This window comes from Cariama cristata, unplaced genomic scaffold, assembly GCF_000690535.1.
Source record: "Cariama cristata isolate BGI_N322 unplaced genomic scaffold, ASM69053v1 scaffold14403, whole genome shotgun sequence".
NCBI lineage: Eukaryota > Metazoa > Chordata > Aves > Cariamiformes > Cariamidae > Cariama > Cariama cristata.
The window spans coordinates 30009-47771 of NW_009607926.1; the positions used below are offsets into that span (position 1 = coordinate 30009).

The 17763-nt window shown below is 42.4% G+C and overlaps 1 protein-coding gene across 1 annotated transcript in view; it reads right to left on the reverse strand.

Moving 5' to 3' along the window:
* Positions 1 to 17265, reverse strand: part of MORC2 (MORC family CW-type zinc finger 2) — a 40517-nt gene extending 23252 nt beyond the window's left edge. The window contains exons 1-7 of the mRNA XM_009696935.1: positions 17235 to 17265; positions 16186 to 16254; positions 7553 to 7643; positions 5855 to 5963; positions 4385 to 4544; positions 4192 to 4303; positions 2294 to 2419 (exon numbers count right to left, since the gene is read on the reverse strand). Of these exons, the coding sequence (XP_009695237.1) occupies positions 2294 to 2419; positions 4192 to 4303; positions 4385 to 4544; positions 5855 to 5963; positions 7553 to 7643; positions 16186 to 16225 (638 nt within the window). The 5' untranslated portion in view covers positions 16226 to 16254; positions 17235 to 17265. The remainder of the gene's footprint in view (positions 1 to 2293; positions 2420 to 4191; positions 4304 to 4384; positions 4545 to 5854; positions 5964 to 7552; positions 7644 to 16185; positions 16255 to 17234) is intronic.
* Between the last annotated feature and the right edge of the window lie 498 nt (positions 17266 to 17763).

Here is a 17763-nt window from a genome sequence, read left to right on the forward strand (position 1 = left end):
GTTCGGCACCCTGTTCAGGGAGAAAAAAAAAAAATCACCTGTAGCTCTAAAAGCAGAGTAACTCCACGCTCAGAATAGACCAATTTACTGGTTTTCCCTCAGGAAAGAGCCACCTAGGGCAGATTAAGCTCTGCTCAGGTGTCTGAAGGTAAAAGATTGAGTTTCCACAACCTCTCCAGGGCACAGTGTGGGTACCTATGCTAAGGGCTGTGCTGGCTCTCAGAACCCATGGGGAAGGCTTCAATAGCTTGTCCCAATGGTCACACAGCTTCTGGAGCCCAAACCCAGCATCACGAGTCTGAAATCAGAAGGAAGCAGTCTGGACACTCTCCAGAAAGACCCAGTCAGGTTACGATAATTGCCCCAAGTCCAATAAGACCTACACTGTGCTCTACAGGAAGGCCTTGTTTGCAAGGTCTTTACTATTCTGCTGCACGAGTGGGGATTTTAAATGTAAATGTCTTTACAGTTTTTGGGGAATTTTTATTGGCCTACCACCATAAGCAGATCTAAAAGGAGTCTGTAAAGATGTTGCACAAACAGATTTGTTAGAAAGACCTGCAGCAGCACTGATCCCATGAGCATCAGCATGGGGTACCTCAGCCCAGCCTTGGGTTCATCCCCCAGCACCAGCTCCATTTACCACAACTGGCCTCTGAGCACTTGGCATTACACCATTGTTATGAAACAATACCACAGCATTTCTTATCTCATTAGCCAGTGTAACCCATTCTGTGGTTGGGTTTTACCCAAACCTTCTTGCCCTCCATGCCAGATCATTCTTTGGTCAGGAGTTACCATTGCTGAGCAGTTACAATTTGAAGTTCCCCTTCTACAGCTGCAACTATTCCCCAAAAACAATGAAAAGCAGATACAGAATTGGTGATAGCGACTCAGAAGAGATGCTGTGTAAATTGTCTAAAAATACAGTCTCTTTTCAATAGAAAACAGTCCTATGGTATAGAATAAAATTCTCATATCCCTCCCCAGGCTGTGACTACCAAACACCTAAAAAAGAAGATACTGAAGGTAGATGAACATCTGGGGTGACCAGATCCATTTTATATTATCATGACAATGCTAGCACAATCCCATAGTGATGGTATCCTGTCTTTTAGTCTTGCAAGAAGCTGGTCTCTGATGAGACCTGTGCATTCCTCCTCTAATTTCTCTCCATAGTACTTTTGTTGGACTGTGGCACAAGAGGAACCAGCACTTGGCACTCACATGTTGGTAAACACAATCAGAAATTCAGAGATTTTCTACCTAGCAAATCAGGATTTACAGTGGCAAGTCAAGCTGCACCTACCGACTGCCTTCTACAATGAAACGACTGGCTTAGTCAGTAAGAGGAGAGCAGTGGATGTAATCTCCCTTGACTTGGGTCAAGTTTCTGATACCATTTCACACATTTTTCATTTAAGAAGCTGAGGAAGTACCAGCTTTACAGACAGACCATGCAGTAAGTTGAAAACTGGCCAGGCTCTTAGGGCAGCAATCAGTGGCGTGACATTGGATTGCAGTTAGTAAAAATACCCAACAGGTTGATAGTGGGCCCATACTACTGAAACACTACCGCAATCCGAAATGCTGTATTAAAGTAACCCGCAAGTACTCTACAAAATTACCAGAATTTTATTAAGACAGATCGTGTTAAGGTAGCTAGAACACAGCCTGTGTGCTCCCAGGGATAGGAGGACACTATCGCCTCAAGGGGATTTAAATACATGTTTTCCTTTCCCCTCCAATCCTTATAACCTTTTCCAGTCCCTGTTAAGACAAATGGCAGCACACCCCACCTTCAAATTTTTTTAAGGGAATTTAAAAGGAAGATAAGGAAAGGTATTTCCCAACATCTATTCAAACCTACAGCAGCTACATATAAAAGTTAATTTTCAAAGCAACTGTTTCAAAGTGCTCAGTCTAGTTTCTTTTCATTAATAATTCTGATATCCACCATATATATTTCCTTTTCCTACTTTAAAAAAAAAGTTACCCAACAGTTTTGTATGGATATGGCATTTTGAACAACTAGTATCTTCATTTCTTTGTTTGCTCTGAAAGGGAGCCAAATTGCACAAATTACTCATATAATTTTCAAAGGCATTAGATTTTCCACTATCTACCTCTTTTTCCATGATGTCAATACCACATACCATTCTCTTATGATCTGTTTCCATGGCTTTAACAGGGAATTATGCAGGATACAGCTGGAGAGCAAAATGCCAAACCTTTTCTGTAAGGAAGCTCCACACGGTCCCACACACCTGCAGACTCTGGGTCCAACACCTACCTTGGCTTGTACAGGCAGCATGAAAGTCGTTTGGTTTGTACTTTGTGTCCATTTATGAAGATCCTCATTCTGGGATCAATATAAAGTACAGCAGTATAGGCACGGAAGGAGCGGCGCTCAGGTTTTCTGCAAGAGAGGGATGCTTACAGAGACTGAGCAGTTTGTTCAGCACTTCCTTTTAGGACTACCAGTAGACATTCTACCAGTCTGGTCCATGTAGCCCAAAGATGACTCCATTGATTCACCCCCTGAGTAATCAGTGTCTCTTTATTCAGAGTGTTCATCTTGAAGTCTCTTTCAGTCTGCATTCTGCTTCCTCTTTCCTTCACAGTTTTTGCCCCTTCATTCCCCTCCAATTAAGAAGAGCCATGACATACTACTGTCACAGAGCCTCCTCCTCTATCCAAACCAAACAAGTTTCTCCATAGACAAAATTTGTAAGATTCTCGTTTCCCAATAAACTGCTACGCAGGAGCCAAGTGACCAACAGAATCATCTCCCCACACTGCTCTGCACTACCCCTGATGTATTGTAAGCACCTATGGCAGGATTCATACTTCATATAACTGTAACTGTTACCATCTCAAGTCATCTACTTCAAAACATGCCAAAGAGACAACCTTCAGCAAGAAAGCTAGGTAAAAGACTTTTCTACTGTAATTACCATGCAGCTACAATAAATGAGGCTTTTCTTTTAAATTTTTTCTACGTATGTCTTCTACAGAGATTTTCTATTGAGCTATTTAACATTTTAAATACTGTTATAAAACATTGATGCACATATTACTGTAGTCTGAAAAGGATGTTTTGAATATAGCTGGACAATAAAGGTTAAACCTATAAACTGGACCATTTAACATGAAGTGTGTCCCCACTTGCTAGTGCGTTCTCTTACCATTCAGTTAGTCAGGAGTATGCTCCGACAGAAACTGCACTGATCACACAGACAAATGGTATCACAAGGTCAGGAGGAAGAAGCTCCTTACAGTGATCAGTGGTAATCATGAAAGCTCACCAGCAGGCATTAAAGAAACTGAGAAGTATATTACATCCCTGGAGGTCCCCAAGGAGTTTGCTGCAGCTGTGTACTCAGTAACATCAAGCTAATACATACAGAAATAGCTAAGTTTACCGTGTTTGAAACTGTATTTCTATAGGAAATTCAAGCACTTCAGGAAAGAAACATGCAATCTCATTAAAAAGATAAAGCTTGCTAGATCTGCCCATGGAGCTCAGAGATTTAATCAAGCATTTGGCTCAGTTCAGCTCAGTTTTTCCTTATCAGACTACAAGTGAACAACTCTGCAAACACTCAGCTCTCCCTGAACAGGGCGCTTTGCTCCTCCAGCTGCCCTCTGAGCACATCCTTCTTCCTCCTCTGCAGAGAAGTCCAGGAACTGCCCCTGCTCCCAGAAAGACGTGGTGATATGCCCCACCTGAACCCACCTGTACCATTTGCTCATGGGGGCTGACCTGCACAGCACCTCGCATTTTGCCAGGGTTCATTTAATCACAAAATTGAAAATCAGTTTGAGAGCAGCACAGACTCACAACCAGCTGTCATTCTGAGGAAAATATCTTTGATGAGTGTAGAAAATTAAACCTATAGTTTAGGACTCCTTTGTTTTAAGGTGCCAAAGAATGTCATTGAGTTTGCTGCTTTGACTAAGTCGAGACAAGCCAACTCAGGCATTCACACGAAACACACAACCATAAAGCCCGCAGGTCATTTACACGCATGAACTCCAAACTGCTGAAGAACAAGCTAAAGATCTTCTAAATTCTCCAATTCACTATAGAAAGAGAAGCTTTTAAAAAACACATGCACATAGTATATAGCCAAACCCTACACATAATTTGATCAGAGCTCAAGGGCTTGTAACAACCATCACACTTACGTTCCCTCTGGGGGTGTCTCTGCCATCTGAATGTCTCGGGGGTCAGAAGTCACATCCAGTTCTGGCTCTCCATTATCCATTAATTTGAGGTTAAATATGATGACCAGGGTGCCTGAGCAAGCAACAAGTTGATCAGGTGAATCCCAGCCAAACCCCAAATTCCTCGCCCGTGACCAGCACTGTCCATATGTACCTTTCTCACCACGTATCTTATTAAACTGCTCCATCACTTCCTGTTCTGATTTGAAAGGGGAATACTTGTAAATTAGCTCCGTCTCAATAGCAAACTTCTCCATGTTGTCAGTCACAGGTTCCTGGCTCCGTGTGTTCCAGGTGGGCAGGGGAACAATGACCTGCAAATCACAGGGTACAAAGAGCAACTCAGGCACACCCACTCCAGTCAGCCCCTTCTGCGGACCATGGCCAAGTGACTTACCCCTTCCTACAGCCCCCTAAGTCACTGCAAGAGACTTTCCTAGCTTTTCAGTGGTTTGCACATCTGTCAAATGCTTGAGGATCCCTCTTTGCCAGCCTCTGAGTTGCCTTCCTAGAACATCTAGTCTTCGACTGAACCATTCCCCAGTAACCTGTATGGTACTGGCTACTCACACACTCAGTGTCTTTTTTCCCCCTCCTAACAACTTTCATAATACTAAAAAAACACCCAAACTTTGCTTCTTCAAAAACTTCAACCTCTGTGCTTAACTTCTCTCTTGAACTCAAATATCCTTCACTCATATTTATCCTGATCTCACTATTTATTATTTTTATAGGATTCTAGCAAGGTCATTGGATATTTTTCTGTCATTTAGAACAAAAACATAGATAGAATTATAGAATGCAGCTGCCTATCAAGGACAGTGAATCCTGACCTCACTTTAGAATTCGAGTCAAGCCAAAATTTCTGGCTCCAGAGCTGCTGTGGGAACTACATCACTGTTCCCAACTTGTTTCAGCCATCAGCTGGCTAGCATTGCTCCCTCAACAGTTTCTTTGTGGAGCTCCTTTCACTGTCACAACGGAAATGGAAATTGCTTTCTTAGATACTATCCCAGTGCAAATTTAAAACTTTGCATTATCGGCCTTGCCTGGAAAATACTTATGCTTGAGCACAAAAACACTTCCATGATGACAGTCTGGATACAGAACAGCAATGCCTGAATTATGTATCAAGATATACAAGTTTTCAATAGGTAGAACCACACCGATTTATTAAAAAATAAATAAAAATCCAAACGAGGAGACATGTCTGGAGTTTATGACCTGTGAGCAGTAGACTTCAATCACACCTTTAATTCTTCACAGAAAATCAAATCCGACCAATAAATTTAAATACATATCAAACTCAAATTTTGTGGGAAAAGGTAAATACAAGAAATCTGGGCATGTCCTGAACTCGGTCAAAGCAACTTTAAGTGATGAAACAAGCCCTTCAAAACTTGCTGTAGTTTAGAGAGACCTCTCAAACAGAATTAAAACCAAAAGGAAAAAAATCTTTGATGACTTTGCAGAATCCCTACAAGTGTATCACCAAGAGAAAACCATACACTGATCCAACCAGAGTGGCAACCAACGCTGACACAGACTCTTCTGTGAGAGCTGGGGAAGGTCAGAGGAGACAGTAATCACCATATTAGTTCATCACAACAAAGAACATGCAAACCTCATCGATGCCTTCTTCCTCATGGAATGTCCGTGACAAGAGGAGGCAAGTCATAGTGTTGTCTTTCTTCGTGAACAGGACAAAATCCTTCCCAATTCGCATGGAACCCCTGGAGATAATTTCAGGCTGCATGTTACACCTGATGCACAATGCTTTGTAGAAAGCAGACCACTTTACTGAGTTTTCTTCCTATTATGTTTAATTATGAGATGTCAAAACCAGGTGAGGCAGAAGAAGGGTTTAAACAGCAACTACCATTTCTCTCCAAACATCTCATTCCTTTCAAAAGACATCTCAACCTGGACATTTTCATTACGTTTCAGAACATTTAACACTAGTCACAATTAAAAGGTGCAGAAGTACAGCATGGCTTTCCAGGCTCATACGATGTAGAAAGTCTGACAAAAAGAAAACTTTTTTTTTTTAATTCTAAAAAAGATGACTAAGGCGAGATGTGACAACAACCTTCAAATATGAGAGCAGAAATGTAAGTGAGAAAGCAAATGCATGCTTCATTTTGCTGTACACAGAATGAATAGCAGTGGACGAGTTTGAGACACAGACAATTTATTTACTAATGTCTAACTTCAAAGACTCACGGACACTTCAGGTAATGTAACTTAGCACCTAGTTGTCATGAAAAGGGACAGTCCCATCTTCCTCCCCACTCTCCTATCCCTAATAGTGCCTTCCCCATCTTCTTTTACCCTATTACCCAACTCGTCCAAAAAACCTTAACAGAGAAAAATTAGCATTGCATCAAAAAAAGGATTAGTGTTCTGTTAGTTCAGTTCTCTTTAGATTGGCTTAATGCAATATCAAAGCCCATCTTTCACATGTTTAGGCTTCAGTCTGCATTTCTCAGCTGTAACATAGTATGCCTCTTGGTCAAGGTTAAGAACAGGAGGCAGATCTGTCCTGGGAGTGCATAGGCAGGATCTGGGATTTGTCCCGCACTGCAGCTGGATCAATTGTATCTCAAGACCTCTTATATACCCTTTTTTCTTTCCCCCCAGATTATAGTCCCACAGATTTCCCCAGTAGGATGCATATAAATAATCAAGCCACATAGAACAGCATAAAGCAGAACAGCCAGAGTAAGCCATAAAATCCCTCTCACTTTCCCAAAGACACTAGTTCACCACAGCAAACATCTTTCTCTTCCCTAGCAAATCCCCTCCAACCAGTAAGATTTCCTTCCCACCTCTGCTCCTCTGCCACTTAATCCCACTCCTCCTCTCACTCCTTCCATCATTCCCCTTCTCCATGCATTTGTTTGATTTAAGAAAAAAAAAAAGAAAATATTTAAGTTCATCTGACTTGCACCAGACAACTTTCCTAGTGAGAGGCTGCAGCACCCTCTTGCTCCAATTTTACTATCTGTCTGACACAAGCATATTAAGGTTTTGTTTCCCACTCTTTCACTTCTTTTCCCCAGCTCTGATCTATATCCTCTGCATCATGCAAACATAATGGTAAAACACTGTCATCAGCTTTGGACAGACTTCTCGGCCACTGAAGAACTACAGTAGATGTTCATAGAGCTCCTGTCTACCAAACTATGGTATCTTTATTTAGATTTCATTTGGTCTTTTTTTTTTCCTGGAAAAAAAGATACACACCTCCAAGCAAAAAATATTTTTACTATCTCAACTCTAACCTTCATAATCTCAGGAGCCTGGCTTTTGTTATACCTACGATTTCAAGCCGTTCCCATACTGCCCAATTTGAGTTGACTCAGGTGATCGCTTGGCTGATTTACCAAATTGAATAACACTGGCAGCTTCATCTGGAACGAGAGACAGGGAACAAAAAAAGCTTATTTTAATATACAGACACACATGCACACATCTTTTAGATAAACTTATTCACTACTGTAAGTAGCACAGAAAGGCTATAGCATGGAAGAGGCCAGAAGCCCAAGCCAAAGTCTCATCCTGGCATTTACGTTATCAAAAGCTTTGTACAGATGCAATTATGCTGACAAAAAGAGTTTTAATTTTCAGACTAGCCCAGTGCTCCATCCGAACTGCACAAAGACATTTCTTTTTATAAAAAATGTCCACGAGACGATCTGTTGTGTCCACCACAATTATCAATGTGCTCATAAACCAAAACATACCTGGGACCCTGCAGCTCTGCTGTACTGTGTGTACTGCTGACAACAGACTTGAAACCACTGGCACTAGAGCATAAGTCAGTACTATAAAAAAGTCTTGAATTCGAGATAAACGTTACTTTTTCTTCATGGCATTGAACTAAACTATGATTAATCAATGCACTATTAAGACAAAAAGCTAATTTTTGCAGGAGATTGCTAGACTACTGACAGCAGGACAACTGTTGGTGAAAAGGCAGTACTAGCAAGTACAGCAGTAATTAACGGAGTATTTTATTAGCACTGGACAAAATGAAAGGACGTGATGGCTTTACAGCTGAGAGGTCTGTCATTTTTAGTTCAAGCCTTTCTATTGTTCAAGGGATAAAGCCTTTTAAGATCATCCATAGGGTAGAACAATTCTTCTCCCTTCCCCCAAGAGACAGCAATCATTTCACCATGGAGTTAATCAAGAGAAATGAAAAGCAGTTCCACAGACAAGGAACACAAAGTGCGCTAACAGGAAAGCTAACAACAATTACAGCCCTTAAATGCATACACAAGCTGTGAGGGAGCACGGGACATTGCTCACCCCACCAGCCAGCTACGCAGAGGCTGAGCCTGTGGACAAGTTTGATTTAAGCATACAGGAGACGTACTCAGGTCCACTAGTACTGATAGTGAATTTTTGCAGTAAGATGTTTAGTACTAACACCATTGGTCTAACACGAAAACACTGAGCCAGGTATCAGAATGCCATTTTCCACTGAAATGACATTCAGATTTAAAGCTACAAATTACAAGGTGAAAATACAGGAGAATGACTGTGCAAGCACCTCAATTCAGCACCTCAAGTCTCAATTCAGTGTGTTCACAACGGAGGTCCACAACTATTTCAAAACCAACTTTTGACTGGATGCGAGTACCTCTTCCTTTTCTTCAACCTACTACAGTATTTTCTAGCCAAACAAAGAAAAAGTTCGATTATCTCATATTTGAGACCTGGGTAAGGATATTGACGATGATATTATTATTATTATTACTATTATTATTACTATTACTGCGATAGTTTTAAAGCCTGGTCAGAAAAGAGGATATGGGATACTCTAGGAAGAGTTGGCTCCTGGAACCCTTTTGCTATACAAAAAGTTGTATCAACAACTATTTTTAAGAAAACTTTGAGAAGCCTAAAAAGGGTAGAGAGTAATTGTCCGAAGCATTTCCTCTCTCAGAAAAGGTGACCATATGGTTTAAAACCACCCTATAAATATTCTTCTTTCTGGGCAGAGGGACAAAGATGATGCCGAGCAGAGGGGACTGCGAGCACCTCTCTCTGCTCCAGGCTTGCTGTCTTTGGAAGAGATTTAATCTTCACCTCCTCCCAAGAATCAAGGTACAAATGAATTTTTTTCCAGCTTTTTTAAGCTAAGGCTCTGGAGGGAGTTTCACTTAAGGCAATTTTAGTCACATTGTTGTCGTTTTGTCTTGTTTTAGAGTTACTGGATTAAAAAAAAAAAAATAAACCCAACCCCAAAAAACCCCCCAAACAAAAAAAACCCCAAAAATCTCCCTGGGATTAAAAAGGGGGGAGTGTGATTTGATCTCTGCCAGACAGACCCAAAGGACTTTGCTCAAGATGGCAGATTGATCTTCAGAGCTTAAGAAAAGAAATCAAGGGCACAGATAAAAAGTGTCTTAATAAGAAACATCAGGTGCCTGGGATGAACTGGGGGATGGAGCTGTTTAGTTCCTGTTGGTCCCCCAGGACAGCAACAGAGCACCCTCCTGAACAACAGGCAGACTGTCACAGCACATGCACTGGCTGACACACAACACACCGCCGACATCCCCGCAGGCAGCTGCCTGCTCCCCCGCTATAGGTCACAAGCCACATCTCCCTGCTCCCCTGCTACGGGTCTCACAAGGCAGCCACTGAAGTCAGACCTGGCTTCACCCTTTGAAGAGGTCCTCTCATAATTCCAAGTTCTCCAGTTGAGAATACACTAAAGAAGATCCTGATCTGAGCACAGAAAATTATCCTTCCTGCCTTCTCCATAAATTCATCTGCTATATCCACATTAGGTAGAGTACTTGCAGTGGACTCGACAGCATCCTCAAAAAATATCCCAGAGCCAAAGTATCTAATTTACTACCTGGGGGAAATCAGCCTAAAGCAAGATTACTTTCAGTCAAGCTTTCCCTGGGACAAGGACAAGTATTTCATCACTGTAACAAACACAAGACACTCAGCCACCTGAGGGAAATGGCTGAATACAGCTAGTGATTGACAAGCCAGTTTGATATACGTTCCTGCAATTTATTTCAAAAATCTGTTAACTTGAGATGAAACATCAATGTGCTACAAGGTTAAAGGGATATTTTCCCCTGAGAAATATTCAGACCACTCCCCTTAGAGTGGTCCCCTGAGTGTCACTGCCTACACACAAAAGCATATACACACACTCCACAGTAAGTGCTAGAATCCCAGTTACATTTAAACACCGTTCCTCACTGTTGTGAGCCTTGGATAAACAGTATTTTAAAAATACAACATCTAATAAAGTAACAAAGACATTAGTACTACATTAACTCTGTCCAGTAAAACAAAAGCTCTTTAGAGCTTCCAAACTTCAAAAATACAGTTTAAAGGAGCAAGAATTTATATATTTACTTCAATGCCTGGGAAAGCAATGGAACAAGTCCTCTTAAAAAGTATTACAAGCCAAATGAAGCAAGTGATTGGGATAAGCCAGCACAGATTTACCAAAGGTAAGTCGTACCTGACTGACCTGGTCACCTTCCACAACAAGGCAGCACTTTCTGTCCACATGGGGAGAGCAGTGGATGTTGTTTAGCTGGGCTTCAGCAAAGCGTTGGACACTGTTTTCCCACCGCCTTCTCCTAGACAAAGTGACAAGACACAGACCGGATGGGTGGTACGCAAGATGGGTAGGGAAGTGGCTCACAGGTCACACTCAAAGAGTGATCATCAATGGTTTTTACTCTGGCTGGTAGCCTGTCACAAGTGGGGTCCCCCAGGGATCGATGCTGTGCTCCATGCTGTTCAACATCTTCATAAGGGATCTGTATGACAGGATTGAAAGCACCCTCACCAGGTTTGCTCATGGTGGTAAGTTGGACACGTCAGAAGGGAGAGCCACCTTAGAGAGAGACCTGAACAGGCTGGAAGAGTGGGCAAGCAAGAACCGTATGAAGTTCAAGGGAAGGGCAAGGTCCTGCACCTGGGATGAAATAACCAAAGAGCCCAGCACAGACTGGGAACTGTGTGGCTGGGGAGCAGCTTTGCTGAAAGGGATCTAGGGGTCCTGGTGGACAAGCTGAGCATGAGTCAGCAGTGCACCGCTGCAGCAACAAAGGCAAATGGGATCCTGGGCTGCATCCACAGTGGCATTACTACAGAGGTAGAGCTGTGATCATCCCACTCTACTCAGTGCTTGTCAGGCCACACCTGAAGTACTGTGTCCAGTTCTGGTCTCTTCAATTCACGAAAGATGCAGACAGACTGGACAAGGTCCAAAAGAAGAGACGACCAAAGGACTGGAGAACTTGCCCTATGAGAAAAGACTGAAGGAGCTAGGTGTCTTCTTCCTGGAGAAGAGCACACTCAGGGGGAATCTCATCACAGTATTCCAGCACTTAAAGGGCAGCTACAAAGAGGATGAAGGCTCCCTCTTCACAAGGAGCCACATGGAAAAGACAAGGGGCAATGGGTACAAGCTGCACTGGGAGAGGTTTCATCTCAATACAAGAAAAAAAAAAATTTAGAGTGAGAACAATCAATCACTGGAACAACCTCCCCAGGGATGTGGTGGAGTGCCCATTGCTGGAGGTTTTCAGATGTGACAAGACAGGGTGCTAAATCATCTCATCTAGGCTCCCTTTCCCACAAAAGGCTGGACCAGATGATCTTTGAGGTCCATTCCAACCTGGGCTGTTCTATGTTTCTGTGATTCTAAAACGCAAGTTAAAGACTTACTTTCTTCAATCCTTTAAGGATACAATTACAGATCACTTCCTAAATTAGTTGTTATACTTTTTCAACGTACAAGTTGATTCATTGAATCATTCCACCCACATTTTGATTCATTAAATTCATGCAGCACCTTCAGAGCCCAAGCAGTAGGTAAAATTCTCAAGCCTAAGTATCCTCAGTAGTGATGCCACTGACAATATGGGAAATCCTGACCTAAGATGTGCTGCATGAGATCTATTGTTTGGTTTTCTGACTCTTATTTAGTCCCTTATGAAAAAGCCAAACTTTTGGACCAGTACTATTATCCTAATACCTCCCTAATACACAAGATTTTTCAGAAAAAGATCTGCACTGTGGCATCACTGAATCCTCAGATCTTTTGATAACTTAGGACTCTATGGCATAAGATGTTTGCAGCTTGAGTACAAACATACTTTGATCTTCAGACCACGCAATCCAGTGTGATCATTAAGAGAGCCAATGCAGCAAGTTCTGAATGCAATTGTAGTAGGAGTCATTTGACAAACACACCTAGTTTTTAGAAATGCTAATCACTTACACCTTCCACTAATTTTACTTGAGGAGCTGCTATATGGCTTCACAATCGGAAGCTGTCAGACAGAGCACTCAAGTTTGGCCTATTGCCTCACTATAGCCTTCTGTTTTCACAGCTTGCCAGACAAATCTAAAACTGTCCAACACAGAACAAGACCAATGAGATTGAACAGCAACAGCACAGAGTAACACTGAGAATGTGTTAATGGAACAGTTCACTTGAGCCATTCAGCTCTCCCCTGTGTGAAAGTGCCCAGAGATACCTGCCTTCATTTACTCATCCTCCCAGATGATGCCTCATCCAGTCTTCTAAGCTGTCCTTTCAGTGTATTCAGGAAGATCGCATGCTAGTGTAGGCTCCAAGAGCCCTATGGCAAGTCACATAGTTATTCTTTTTAACATGTCAGCTTTATGTACAATAAAAATATTCCTTAATTAAAATTACCATGCAGAAAAATAAAACACTCCCAGGCCCTGTGATTTCTGTTGAATGAAAGTCTGTATGGATGTTGATGCTATCTTCAAAATAAGAAGGGAAAAAAGTCCAATAAAAGACTTTCTGCTGACATCTCCTAAAACCAGCTTTCAGGTAAGAGATCTTCAAGATGTCTTTAAAACTGGTAGATCCTGCATTATGAGAAATTAAAACTCAGACCCCTATAGCCAGGGACAGAATCAGAGAGAGGCCCATGTAGGGAGTTAGAATAACAGACTCTCCCCAGACACTTCTGTCCATGTTGACAGGCAAATAGCGCAGCAAATGGAGTTTCTACCTGGCTGCCCTTGGTCAAGTGACTTTCAAATGCATAACAAGCTCACTATGACCATCCAGTGTTAAACCCATGAAGACGTGATTGCTAGAGCTAGACTCTGCATCAAAACAGTATGTCTCAGACTGCTGAAAATTAAGAAAGGCTTTTTTAAAGTGCTAAGCTAAGTTGCATACCAATTTTACATTCTGAAAAGCAATGGGCTGGAAAGGGGCAAAGATAACTTCACAGCTCATTTAAAATAAAAAAATTAAGAAAAATTCAGACACAGAATGCACCACACTTTGATGGAAGCATCAAGACAGTCAAAGGACATAAATCACACGGTATGTGCTGTATATGACGTATAGTGCTATGAAATATCAATACAACCCACAATATCTGCCAATCTCCTTTACAGAGTATCTCAGACTACAAAAGCCAGGATAAAATCCTTCAAGATTTAGCAGAAAGATGAGTCAAAAGAAGTAACTTAATATTTAGCCAATACTTAAATCTCACTTTGTCACAAAATCAGTAATACAGGAGCAACAACAGTGTAAAAACTGCTATTAGAGACTGCAGCATTAGAACAGACGTTTGTCACCTTCCACTCTGTGTCTGTGCCGCAGGAGGTAAACCTCTGAAGGGATCATGGCCCAAGGACAAGTCCACGCTGGAGAAGGTACACATCAAAGCATCCGTGGCTGTGGCTAAATCCATGCTGCAGTGGGTACACCTTGAAGCATCAGTGGCTGTCAATGAGGTCATGGTGGAACACCCCAAAGCGTGTGGCCATGGACAAGCCCACGACAGAGCAGATACACCCCTGAAGGGACTGGGGCTGTGGGTAAGTCCATGCTGGAGAAGGTATATCTCTGAAGGCATTGTAGCCCACAGATAAGACAGTGCTGGAGCAGGTGCACCTCAAAGCAACTGTGGCTGTGGATAAGTCTATGCCACAGCAGGTATACCCCTGAAGAGACTGTGGCTCATAGATAAGGGTCCACTTGAAGTAGGTACACCCCTAAGGGACTCTGGTCCATGGATGAGTCCAAGGTGGAGCAGGGGCAAGGGGAGGAGTTCACTGCAACGTTAAACCCTGCGTCCTGGTCCAAAGGGACCGGGGTGTAGGTTGTAATGAAAAACCTTTAAATTGTTGTAACCCATGATTTGAGTTAAATGTTACAGGAATTACTATAGCAGGAACCACCTGAACCAATGGAGGATGAGCCTCACAAGACACAGTGCAAGTGCAGCAGTGACCCGACCTGGGCTTTGGTGCCAAATAACTCCACGCAACACACCACCTCTCCTGTCCTGAGTGATCACCATAACAGATGGAGCCCATAGTCATGGATGAAATGAACTTGATGGATATTTTATGGACATTTTACAGACATTTCACAGGGGTGGTCCATAGACTAAGGGAATGATATCTGTGTGTATATCAAAAGATGGGAAGGGGGGAGTGTTGGTTAATGAGGATGTATTGGATGATGCATGACCTGAGCATGATGTAAATGGAATGCAATAAGGGCTGGAGAATGTACTGGTTTTGGCTGGGATAGAGTTAAATTTCTTCATAGTAGCTGGTATGGGGCTATGTTTTGGATTTGTCATGAAAACAGTGTTGATAACACAGGGATGTTTTCGTTACTGCTGAGCAGTGCTTACACAGCATCAAGGCCTCTTCTGCTTCTCATGCTGCCCCCAAAACAAGCAGGCTGGGGGTGCACAAGAAGCTGGAAGTGGACACGGCCAAGACAGCTGACCAAAGGGATATTCCAGACCACATGATGTCATGCTCAGCAATAAAAGCCGGGGGGGAAGAAGGAGGAAGGGGGAGATGTTCAGAGTGATGGCATTTGTCTTCCCAAGTAACCACTACGTGTGATGAAGCCCCACTTTCCTGGAGATGGCTGAACACCTGCCTGCCGATGGGAAGTGGTGAAAGAATTCCTTGTTTTGTTTTGGTTGCACACGCAGCTTTTGCTTTCCCTATGAAACTGTCCTTATCTCAACCCATGAGTTTTCTTGCTTTTACCCTTCCAGTTCTCTCCCCCATCCCACTGGAGGAGGAGTGAGCAAGTGGCTGCATGGTGCTTAGTTGCTGGCTGGGGGTAAAACACAACAATATCACAAGAGGATCTTAAAGTACTGAGGGATCAGAACAAAAATGTTACTCAATACTTCATTACCCATCTTCCCCGCTTTCTCCAAAACCTTCCAATTTAGCCCAACATTTCTGCCCAGTAGAGAGCTCCTCACAGGATGATTTACTCATCTTCAAGACACAAAGAAGGTGGTGTGGGGCGACAGTACTGTTCACTGATGTTAAAGCAAAGCAAGGCGGCTGTTCTCCTGCTAGATACAACAAGGATTTACATCAATTCTTAGGACGAGGAGAAGTACATTTGTTACCTACTTCTCATACTCCTAAGATTTTATATTGTCAAGCATTGACCTCAATCACAATGCCAATGATGAAACAATGACAAAATGCTTTCAAAGCTAAGCTTTCAATTTCTGCCATGGCATACTTTCTTATTAGAGTTGAGATACACTAACTGCTTGGCAGTCTCTAATGGGGAAAAGGCTTATGTCCATCAAAGCTTGTGCTTGTTCCCTTTTCAGGTTACCCTATTCTCCCTCCAGCCCCAAGATCAACTTTGGTGTGCTGGAAAACCACAGGCCATGCTCACTCAACCCTATAATGCAGCAAAACAATTTTCTTTTGGTCAGATTAGTTTTCTGCAACTGAAAAGGTGAATATTTTGATATACGATACAGTGTGAAAGAGCCAGTGCAGAGGCAGGAACATATATCCAGGCACAGAACGTGCCCCTTTCAACAGGACCAAGCTGTTAATTCAGCTTAAGCCGTAACATGAAACCTCAGCTTGAAAATGCAAGTGTAACTTCCTGTCACTTACTTGAATCCATTCCTGTTCCATCATCCAAAAAACACAGCATGAATCCACCTCGTAGGTCTTCCCGTCGCTCTACAAGAGAAGAGTTATTCACTACTCCCACAAGCAAAAGTTAGAAGTTCCATAAAACGGAATCAGTGTTCATGAAGAAGTAAAACAACAAACAGAACAACCCCAATATGGTTAAGCTGTAAGAAAGAGCACTAGATTTTTGTTACAGAATGACTAAGAATTTCTCCTGCACTTTAATTGTACGTAAATATGTGCTACAAGACTATATCGTAAAAGCAAGTTTATTAAGCATCCAGTATAAACAGCTACTCACTTTACCTGACCTCAGCTGAAGGTTGATCTAAGCGTTTGCCCAAGTTATTTGTAAAGGTACTACTTTTTGAAACACAACAGGCACTGGGGCACAAGACAAACACTAGAATCATAGAATTATTTAAGTCGGAAAAGACCCTTAAGATCACTGAGTCCAACCATAAACCTAACACTGTCAAGTCCACCGCTAAACCATGTCCCTAAGCACCATGTCTACACATCTTTTAAATATGAGCAGATGGTAACGCAACCACTTCCCTAGGCAGTCTGTTCCAATGCTTGATAACCCTTTCAGTGAAGAAATTTTTCCTAATATACAATCTAAACCTCACCTGGTGCAACTTGAGGCTGTGTCCTCTTGTCCTATCACTTGTTACATGGGAAAAGAGACCATCACCCACTTCGTTACAACCTCCTTTCAGGTAGTTGTAGAGACCGATAAGGTCTCCCCTCAGCTTCCTTTTCTCCAGACTAAACAATCACAGTTCCCTCAGCTGCTCCTCATAAGACTTGTGCTCTAGACCCTTCACCAGCTTCATTGCCCTTTTTTGGACACGTTCCAGCATGTCAACGTCTTTCTCGTAGTGAGGGGCCCAAAACTGAACACAGTATTGGGCATAAATGCCCTCACTCTTATTCTACCAGGTACAACACACATTTGCAGCCTAAATCCAAGTTAACTACTGACTTAACCACTGACACGCAAGGAAGCAGCAGGAGTGACTTACCAGTATAAATGTCTATTCTCGTGGCATCTGCATCTCTACAAAGCAATAAAAAGACAATCAGTATTCAAATGTCAAACAGAAATGAAGCTAAAATCCAGGCACATGCAATAATTTCCAAAGTGAACTGGATGCACAGATCAAAGTCCACAAAGGTCCCACAGTCAGCGCCAACAGACAAGTTAAAAAAACACTGTTCTACTTTTTGCCTACTTGAACCCAAACTCCAGCACAAGACACTGCTGCTACACAACTAAACCTAGTCACGGTGAGTACCACTGGCTTTTTAACAAAAGTCATATTAAGGGGGATGCCCCGGTTTCGTCTGGGAGAGAGTTCATTTTCTTCACAGTAGCTGGTATAGCGCTGCGTTTTGGCTTTAGTATAAGAATAATGTTGATAACACACTGATGATTTTGTTGTTGCTAAGTAATGCTTAGTAATGCTAAGTCAAGGACTTTTCAGTGTCCCATGCTCTGCCAGTGAGGAAGTGCACAAGAAGCTGGGAGGGAGCACAGCCGGGACAGCTGAC